This window comes from Nomia melanderi, chromosome 14 (genome assembly GCF_051020985.1).
Source record: "Nomia melanderi isolate GNS246 chromosome 14, iyNomMela1, whole genome shotgun sequence".
Taxonomy (NCBI): Eukaryota; Metazoa; Arthropoda; class Insecta; order Hymenoptera; family Halictidae; genus Nomia; species Nomia melanderi.
In genome coordinates, this window is record NC_135012.1 from 6,211,418 (window position 1) to 6,221,433 (window position 10,016).

General features: G+C 28.4%; 4 protein-coding genes across 10 annotated transcripts; 3 read left to right on the forward strand and 1 right to left on the reverse strand.

Annotated features, from left to right (window-relative positions):
* Positions 1–253: 253 nt before the first annotated feature.
* On the forward strand, positions 254–3,886 carry Coq8 (ubiquinone biosynthesis protein COQ8, mitochondrial). Of its 5 annotated transcripts, none has more exons than XM_031973701.2 (12): positions 254–466; positions 878–1,087; positions 1,226–1,759; positions 1,830–2,049; positions 2,123–2,247; positions 2,309–2,393; positions 2,474–2,589; positions 2,660–2,822; positions 2,883–3,085; positions 3,146–3,298; positions 3,385–3,485; positions 3,565–3,886. In XM_031973701.2, the coding sequence occupies exons 2-12, from the start codon at positions 896–898 to the stop codon at positions 3,737–3,739; spliced, it is 2,067 nt and encodes a 688-aa protein (XP_031829561.2). In that variant the 5' UTR covers positions 254–466; positions 878–895; the 3' UTR covers positions 3,740–3,886. The 5 variants fall into 5 exon arrangements, with proteins under 5 accessions (XP_031829561.2, XP_031829563.2, XP_031829564.2 ...); XM_031973703.2 differs by having other exon boundaries at positions 322–500; XM_031973704.2 differs by lacking the exon at positions 254–466 and adding an exon at positions 514–651.
* A 112-nt stretch (positions 3,887–3,998) lies between these two features.
* Positions 3,999–5,321, forward strand: LOC116425686 (gamma-glutamylcyclotransferase). The gene is made up of 4 exons (XM_031973716.2): positions 3,999–4,257; positions 4,432–4,730; positions 4,802–4,906; positions 5,028–5,321. The coding sequence occupies exons 1-4, from the start codon at positions 4,153–4,155 to the stop codon at positions 5,047–5,049; spliced, it is 531 nt and encodes a 176-aa protein (XP_031829576.1). The 5' UTR covers positions 3,999–4,152; the 3' UTR covers positions 5,050–5,321.
* LeuRS-m (Leucyl-tRNA synthetase, mitochondrial) lies at positions 4,769–8,478 on the reverse strand. The gene is made up of 8 exons (XM_031973698.2): positions 8,153–8,478; positions 7,796–8,003; positions 7,333–7,726; positions 6,372–7,252; positions 5,952–6,308; positions 5,648–5,888; positions 5,327–5,564; positions 4,769–5,185 (listed from the first exon to the last, which is right to left on the reverse strand). Exons 1-8 carry the CDS (start codon positions 8,261–8,263, stop codon positions 4,955–4,957), a joined length of 2,661 nt encoding a protein of 886 aa, XP_031829558.2. The 5' UTR covers positions 8,264–8,478; the 3' UTR covers positions 4,769–4,954.
* RpL13 (ribosomal protein L13) lies at positions 8,408–9,935 on the forward strand. Of its 3 annotated transcripts, none has more exons than XM_031973708.2 (4): positions 8,408–8,575; positions 9,035–9,184; positions 9,280–9,529; positions 9,609–9,935. In XM_031973708.2, exons 2-4 carry the CDS (start codon positions 9,042–9,044, stop codon positions 9,873–9,875), a joined length of 660 nt encoding a protein of 219 aa, XP_031829568.1. In that variant the 5' UTR covers positions 8,408–8,575; positions 9,035–9,041; the 3' UTR covers positions 9,876–9,935. The 3 variants fall into 3 exon arrangements, with proteins under 3 accessions (XP_031829568.1, XP_076229826.1, XP_031829569.1); XM_076373711.1 differs by having other exon boundaries at positions 8,435–8,552; XM_031973709.2 differs by lacking the exon at positions 8,408–8,575 and adding an exon at positions 8,583–8,745.
* The last annotated feature ends 81 nt before the right edge of the window (positions 9,936–10,016 follow it).

Sequence of the window (10,016 nt, forward strand, 5' to 3'; positions counted from 1 at the left end):
TTGCCCATTTTGTTTATAAGTTGCTACAAAAATAAGATTCATTATTTTTGTAATTTTTTTAATGTGGATATATTTTCGAATGCACCTTGTACAATGTAACTTCTGAGTCTTGCTTGAATATATTCATATATATATATAGTTTAGTTTATAATAAATATATATATATATATATCATATATATATATATTAACAGGTACATATGTATTATATAAATAATATATTAACTAAAGGTGTTCTTAAATTGTGGAGTTCCTGTAATTTCTTAAATAGTGGTGAATCATTAGTAATAATTCCTAAATGCAATGCCATAAAATATAAACAATTTAGAAAAAAATTATTGAATCTTTATCATTTTCTGATGCCATGAGTATTTTATAATTATTAATATTTTAAAAGTAACAAGATCATATAATACAAATACGATGAAAGTACACGTGAGATTACATTATACACTTATGACATACAGGTTGGTTGACGACATGTGTTTTTGAAATATATCGGTGATTACAAACTTTATATTGAATAATCAATAAGACATCGTTAGAACAATTTATTATTCTGCCTAGCTATATATTAAACTAGAATATGAATCTATTGAAACGATGAAACACATTGTTCTATTTCATTCTAACCTTATTTATCATTTTCAAGGTCTGCATTTATTTTAGACGCTCTTTATTCATATGTAAATACAGTCATTCGTATTTAAATACGTAGTTTGTAATACTCCTTATAAGTAGTTTGACACAAATAGCATTATAAATTATTGATAAAGAAACTGGAAAGTAGGAGATAACTTTAAGAAGATAATAATAATATTTCATAAATGAAAATTTCAAAAGTTGTCATAATTCATTTTTGAATAATTACTACACAGTTAAATTGAATCATCGAGATGGCTCAACCTTGGATGTCTGATCTCATCGGTGTATTAAAAGGAGTTAAGGTAGTAACTAATGCCATCATAAAGCATCAAGAAGATACACTGAAACATTCAATACGGACATCAAGCTTAAAAGTTGTGGCAGAAAAATGTACAACAGATTGTATGAAAAAATTAAACAATATAGAACCAAGTAAGGTTCCTGTAAGTTTCTGTTATTTGCATTTAACTTGAAATGTGGCTTTCATTGCAATAATTTATGTATGATCTGCATTATAATTTTATAAATGTAAAGTTGAATATTCTTTATCATATTTATTTTATTTTATTATTATTTTACAGAGTCAAGCAGTAAGAGAAGTGAAAGAAATGGCTGAACGATTAAATGTTGTTGAGAAAGGCATAATGGAATTTATTAAAATAAAATCTAATGATATTCCATCTGATCATTATAATTCTACAGCATCCAAAAATGCTAAATTATATGTTTATAATATTGCAAAAGATCCTAAGGAAGTACCAATTAAATCTGATGTTCCTAATGTACAGCAGAATATCAAATCTGAATGTATGGATGATATACAAGAGAAACGTGATAAATCTACAATAAAAAAATATACAACAGTAAAAGAAAAAATTGAAACAATATCCAACTTAGAGAATGAAATACCTAAAATTGAGCTTTCAGACAAAGATAAAGAATTACTAAGAAAATTGGAATTAGAACATGAACAAAATATAACGCATCAAGGTGCAAAGAAAAACAATGTTCAAAAAGATGATGATCAAGTATTCATAGGCAATAAAAAGCAGGGGTTTGCAAATGCAGCTCAAGAAATACCTAAAGTTAGACCATCCGTTAAACCAAAACAAACTGTAAGTAACTCTTTTCTTTTTACACAACTTTTGCAAGTTTTGTCGTAATAAAACAATCTTAATTTTAAAGCTTGCTCCTAATGCAAAAGCTCAAAAAGTTCCAGCTACTAGATTACAGAGAATGGTAAGCTTTGGTACATTAGGAATTGGTCTTGGCATCGGTACAGTTGCAGAATATACGCGTAGAACATTAGGATTAAAACAACAAAGTTTAGGAGAAACATTCGATAATATGTTTCTTACAAAACCAAATGCTGAAAGAATAGTTTCAACTTTGTGTAAAGTAAGAGGTAAATATTAAAAACATAATTATTATATTCTCTCATAATCGACGAGTTTATTTATTATGAGTATTTATAACAGGTGCTGCTTTAAAATTGGGACAGATTTTAAGTATTCAAGATGAAACTGTTATAAATCCTGAATTACAAAAAATTTTTGAAAGAGTTAGACAGAGCGCTGATTTTATGCCAACATGGCAAGTTGAGGTAATTAAATCATTTCAGTCATCTATTTATGAATAAATTCATTTCGTAAACTTATTTTCAGAAAGTGTTAGCTAGTGAATTCGGGCATGATTGGAAAAAGAAATTAGCTACCTTCGAAGAGAAACCATTTGCTGCAGCATCTATCGGTGCAATATCTTTATTAATAGAAGAGTAATATAAAAGTGTTGTTCCAAAAACAGTTATTAATACTAGTAAATAATTACAGGCCAAGTACATCATGGTACTTTATTAAATGGTCAAGATGTAGCAATTAAAATTCAGTATCCTGGTGTAGCTATGGGAATTCAGAGTGATGTAGAGAACTTAGTAGGCATAATGAAGGTATCATTGCGCATAAAACGTTTTATTTTATTTTTCATCAAGATGATCGTAAAACAAGAAATTCTTTTAGGTCTGGAATATCTTTCCAAAAGGCATGTTCATTGATAATTTAGTGGAAGTTGCTAAACGAGAACTTGCATGGGAAGTCGATTATGTACGCGAAGCAGAATGCACAAGAAAGTACAAAAAGCTCATGGAACCTTATAAGGATTATTGTGTTCCAGCTGTAGTAGGTATGAATTCATAAGATTAATTTTGTCTGATATAAAATAATTGGCCATTTTAATATTCAGATGAATTATCAACAAGTCAAATTTTTACAACTGAAATGGTGGAAGGTATTCCCGTAGATAAATGTGTAAGTTTAGATATGAAAACAAGAGAACATATATGTAAATTGATAATGCACTTATGTCTGAAGGAATTATTTGTTTTTCGATATATGCAAACAGATCCAAATTGGTCAAATTTTTTCTACAACAATAATACAAAACAGGTATGTAATACAATATTTTATGGTCATCCATATAAATCATACTTTTCATGTAATTTTCAGTTAGTATTATTGGATTTTGGAGCTTGTAGAGAATATGAAAAATCATTTATGGACAAATATATTAAAGTAATTTATGCTGCAAGCGAAAATGATCGTATGACAGTTTTAAATTTATCCAGAGACATGGGATTCCTTACTGGATATGAATCTAAAGTAAAAATTTCCAAATTCTATTAATTTTCTATTCATTAAATTATATTTAGTCAGGTTTCATAAATCTTGTGTTACACTCCTTTCAGATAATGGAAGAAGCTCATGTTGATGCAGTAATGGTTCTAGGACAAATATTTGATAAAAATAATAAATATTATGATTTTGGGGGACAAGATGTGACTAAACGGTAGGAACTATTAACATATATTTTCAATTTTGTTTCTTCAATAAGAAATATTTAAAATAATAATATTAATTTATTGCAGAATGCAATCACTAGTTCCAACAATCTTAGATAATAGACTCTGCCCTCCACCTGAAGAAATATACAGTCTGCATAGGAAATTATCAGGAATCTTTTTGCTATGTGCCAAACTTAAAGTTAAAATAAATTGTCGTGACATGTTCCATGAAGTATATGCAAACTATAAGTTTGATTAATCTAATTAAATTATAAATAAATAGACTTTAAATATTTATATATATTTGAGATTAATAAAGTATTGTTTCTATATTTATAATCCATAGATTTTTACAAAATAAAATAAAAAACTAATGAATTGAAAAATTAACCAATAAAAACTGAAAGCTTCGTAATATTATTTCATTATACCATAACCTTATTTACACTTTTAACCTTTCTGAAATTTGGTTTTTTTGTGTAATTTTTATATTACGTCATAAAATAAAACCATTTAAGGGATCTATATAATATTTGTACTCATAAGATTATAAGTCATATCTTCTGTATATGTTATATATCGGCAAGAAACCTTAACCTATTTATTAGCTTACGTGGATCATTACAGTAAGTACACCTGAAGAGATTGTAAGCATCAAAATCGGCCATTAAAATGTCTAAACAATTTTTATATTTTGCATACGGAAGCAATATGTTAATGAAAAGAATACATATTAATAATCCAACTGCACAACTTAAAGGGATTGGTCTTTTAAAGGTACACAGAATACATATACATACACATATTAAATACATAATTATAATTCTTAATTAATCGATACCGCATGAATATTTCATAATTAAGAATGTTGGAAAAATTTATATTATTTTATGTGTATACTTTTTATAATAATTACCAAACTCATTCTGTGCAAATACTGAATTATATCAGAATTTCAGACTCGACTTTTTAACACATTCAAAGAGATGGGGTGGATGCTCTGCAACAATTGTTCCAACGGAAGATTACAATGTATGGGGTATAGTTTGGGAGTTACATGAATGCAACATGGCTACATTAGATTGTCAAGAAGGTGTTGCCGATAAATTATATTTTCCACTTATGGTTGATATTGAAACACCTAATGGTCAAGTCTTAAAATGTAGAGTATACCAACAATGTAATGATCCAGATGAACATGTGAAACTCCGATTGTTACCAAATCATAGAAGGCCTTCTCCATTATATATGTATGTTATATTTGCACAAAATATAAAAGTTACATATTTACAATTAATATATTATTTTTGTTACAATGTAGAAAAACAATATTAACAGGTGCAAAAGAAAATCAGTTACCATCTCAATATATAAAACTCCTAGAAACTATACCACATAATGGATATTCTGGAGAATATAATATTGGGTAAAGTATAATTAATATTTTTCTTTATTTGTATTCTTACTTATTTTGTCACTTATTTTCAAGTACTTCTTTATTGGTACAGTCTACTTTACCTAAAACAATATTTATTCTTGTGTCATAGCCTACCTTTGAAAGAAATTTAGTTTGAACAATTGGTTTATTCTTCAAACGGCGTATAACATCTGGATCATTTGTTAATATGTTCAAGGCATCTTCAACAGACATTTTATCTAGTTTATGTTTGGGTATTTTGAAGTTTTTTAACGGTTTGTCATTTACCTAGGTATAAAAGAGTAAATAGTATTAATAATGCATTTGTATAAAATTAATCCTGTCTTATAAGTAGGATGTATATAATGGAAGTATTGTAGCGATATTCTTAAAATAATTAGTACAATAAATACATGCAGCTGAACATACAGTAGAAATTAAATTCATATTGTAGTCCATATCGATTTCTGGCCAACTTTGTTCCATTACGTCCTTATCCAATCTTACTTCATCTTTATTTATAAGATGATGTTTTACTGAACAAAATGCTGCCCATAATTCCGAAGCAAAGTGTGGTGCTACTATTGCAAGCATTATGATTTGAACTACTAATGCACGTTCAAACTCACGACTTTTTTGTGAACATTGTAAACATACCTTATTGAGACTTAAAATTGGAAATAAAAATAAGTAAAGAACGGTACACTCATCATAGTCATTACCTCTTAGAAATAATTTTGCAATAAATACCTATTGGTAAGCCCTTGCATTCTTGATATTGCAACACTCAAATGTTGAGATGCAGTTATGTTATGTGTTACGCCTTTTATGAAAAAATTCCGACTGTCAAACATGTATGCATCATCAGTTTCATACTTAGGATCAGTAGGTTTTACTTGAAGTTCTTCTAAACTTATACTATTGCGATAACTTGTAAACCTTTGCACGATTTTCCACATTCGACTTTGCCAATTAAGTATTCCAGGAATAGCTAGAATTAAGTAATATTAATATAAAATCTTGATATAATAATATACATAATATATCATCTTACTCTGTTCACTCCAGTTTCTATTTGAAGTGGGTGCTACATCAGCTAATATTAACAATCTGGTTGTATCAATCCCATGTTTATCTAATAATTCAAGAGGATCAACGCCATTATGCTTTGATTTAGACATTTTCTCCCAAGAAACAATTACAGGTTGATTAGTACTTTTTTCTATCCATTTTTCATCTTTTTTTTCTACTTCATCTGCCATTAAATATTTGTTTGTATCCTTCTGCTTAAAAGTCTTACCCATCACCATACCCTGAACAAGTAATTGTTTAAATGGTTCTGAACTGGGTATTAATCCTTCTGAATGCAAGAAGTGACTTATAAATCTGGCATAATATAAATGCAATACAGCTGAAATAATAATATTTATGCTGTAAAACTTTGAAATATTAGAAATCAAATTAATCTACTTACCATGTTCTTTACCACCCACATATAAATCAACAGGAAATATTTTTTTTACTTTATCAACTGAAAACATTTCTTTTGTATTTCTTGGATCTATATACCTTAAAAAATACCATGAGCTATCTACAAAAGTGTCCATTGTATCTGATTCTCTAGTTGCTTGTCCTCCACATTTGGGGCAAGAAGTGTTTAACCAATCTTCAGCATTCGATAAAGTAGGCATTTTATTTGAAAATGAAAATGTTATTTTTGGTAAAACAACAGGAAGTTGATCGTGCGGTACTGGTTGAACACCACAACTTGAACAATGAACAACTGGAATTGGAGTACCCCAATATCTTTGTCTAGATATTAACCAATCTTGAAGTCTTGGACCAACTGGATATCCACCAATTTTCCATTCTTTAGCTTTGGATATTATTTCTAATTTTTTCTGTAACTGTTCTTCAGCTCTTATTGAATGTCGTTGAAAAGGAATTCCAACTATTTCGGAAAACTTATAATCCTCCATTGAAATAGAAGGTATTCCAAGATAAGTATCTCTAAATTGTTGAAATTCAACTTTATCTGTTACAAATACTGGTAACTCCTTTCCATTAAATGGATTCAGTACTTTAACATCTATCAATTTAATTCCATTATTCTCATCTGAACAATATTCAAACATGTTTAACGAACTCTTTGGAGATATAGCAATAAATGTTGCATATTCAATAAATTCTGGATAGTTCGTCCAAACATTTATTGTCTTTGGATAATTTCGAATATTTGATATTAATTGAAAGTCAAAACTAATGCCATTGCATTCACCAATCCAATGCCGTTGCATGCTTATAACATCTTTCCATTCTTTTAATGTTGGATCATTTAAGCCTTTTAACAATGACCTAAAGCAAAAATATGTCATTAAATATTATCCTATCGATTATAATAATATATTATAGAAATCATATATTTATGTTCTAACTCAGCAAATGGAACGGTTTTAATAAACCATTGGTTCAACAATCTTTTCTCCACTTTAGACCCTGATCTCCAAGAACAATTATTTTCATCGACTTGTTCTTCTGCCAATACAGTTTGATCAACAGGATCCCAATTAACAAATGCTTCTTTCTGATAAACTAAACCTTTCTCAAATAATTTCAAGAATAACACCTGAGTCCATTTATAATATTCTGAATCACATGTTGCAAACTCTCTATCCCAATCGAATCCATAATTTAATAAATTTAATTGATTTCGCATTTTAGTAATATTATTTTTTGTCCATTCAGCAGGATTTATTTGTTTTTCATATGCTGCATTCTCAGCAGGTAAACCAAATGCGTCCCAGCCCATTGGATGAAGGACATTATATCCTAAGATGAATTATAAGTTCAATCGATTAAATAATATCTAATGAATATGTTCTAATGTAAGAAATTTACCTTTCATTCTGTAAAACCTAGCAACCGAGTCACTTATTGTATAAACTCTTACATGACCCATATGTAATATTCCAGAAGGATAAGGAAACATTGATAAAACATAAAATTTTTGTTTTTCATTATCTGTTTCATCATATTTGACCAAATTAATTTTATCCCTCCAATACGTCTCTATTTGTTTCTTTACTTCAGTCGTAGGATAGCTTTCCTAAAGAAATTTTACATTTCAGTAATATTTATACGCGTATGAAAAATAATAATATTGTATATTACAAATAAATTTTATTTGTTACAATATTGTATATTACAAATAAATTTTATTTGTTACAATATTTGTTTACAAAATAAATTTTATACCGAAAATAAATTTACGCCGGTTGAAGAGCATCGGGTAATAAAATATTTATAATGTGCATAATTCTTAAAATATGATACTAAGTTTTGGTGAAATGAATTTACAAATATCATTGTTAAATTTTAATACATAATTATTTACACTAATTTCTTTTAAATTTCTTGCATGAGATATACTGATTCTATTACGATGGCTGCCATACTGAATTACTACTTTAAATGGAATATAGTCTATTTATGGAAACTTCTGTTTAAAAAATCTTTATAATGATTTTTTATTTTATAATAAATATTCTTATAAAGTAATTTAAGCATGGATGAAAATAATAGTTTATTTCGATAACTTTACTTCAATATCTTAAAAAAGATGCTACTTCCGTTTTGGCAACTGATTCCTTTTCCGGTGTGTACCGTATAAACAACTTCGTGAGTAAAATTTCGAGATTAAAATCCAGTTAAATATTTCACATCTCAAATTAATACTTTACGTAATCGTGATAAAATTATTCTAATTTGTGTTCTTTACTGTGATTAAACAATATATTTGTTATAATATAGTTGATTACATATAGTAAATTTTTGACGTTAATTAAAAGGTTAAGTTCCAGTATGTTTTTTACCAAAAATAACAAAATTGGTTATTTTATTTCTAAAATGAAATATGGAACAATTATATTAGTATAAAATTATATGAAAGATGTGATATATTTTGTGATAAAGGAAATTGTGTGATATGTTTACAGTCCAGATTCACGAATACATATTTCTAACCTATTGTAGTATTTTTACAAATTTTTTAAAGTTAATTTCAACTAATTGAGTAAATAATATAGATAATACATGAAATTTTACGTGTAAATTCTACAAAGTTTATATATGTTTTAGTTCAACCATGGGTAAAAGAAATAATATGATCCCTAATGGGCACTTTCACAAGGACTGGCAAAGATTTGTGAAAACCTGGTTCAATCAGCCAGCTAGGAAATACCGTCGTAAACAAAGTCGTGTGAAGAAAGCTCGTGCAGTTGCGCCAAGGTGATTAATTCTTACATTTTTTTTTTTGTAAATTGGCTGTATAATATTTTTGATCCCTTTATTTATGTATTATTAATTTTCAATTATCTGTGTAGACCTGTCAAGCTTTTAAGGCCTGTTGTTCATTGCCCAACATTCCGTTATCACACAAAAGTTAGGGCTGGCAAAGGTTTTACTTTGGCTGAAATTAATGCCAGTGGTTTGAATAAACGCTTTGCTAGGACCATTGGAATTGCAGTGGATCCCAGAAGAAGAAACAAATCGGTCGAATCTTTGCAAACGAATGCTCAAAGATTGAAGGAATATAAATCCAAATTGATTCTCTTCCCATTGAATGAAAAGAAGGTAAGTAATTATATCTATGAATGTATTGTTTACCCAGCAGAACAAATTAACAATAATATTACATATTATTTATCATTAGCCCAAGAAGGGTGATGCAACTGAGAAGGAGATGAAAGCGGCAACTCAAGTTAAAGGAGAAGTTATGCCAATAAGACATCAAGCACCAGCCAAGGCTAAGGCTCGTACCATTTCTGAAGAAGAGAAGAAATTCTCTGCCTATGTAACATTACGTAAAGCTAGGGCTGATGCTAGATTAGTTGGACTTCGTGCAAAACGTGTGAAAGAAGCAGCAGAAAACCCTGATGATGTCACAAAGGTTGCTAAGGACAAGAAGGTTAAAAAGTAACCTTAAACATCATATCTTTGTACAAATATAAAAAATAAATTTCTCTACTGAGAAAAGCAATGCAGTTTATTTATTACTTCGTTACATAAATTTTTTTGTAATTACGGTAACCAAAAATATATCCTTTATCATTCCCAATGT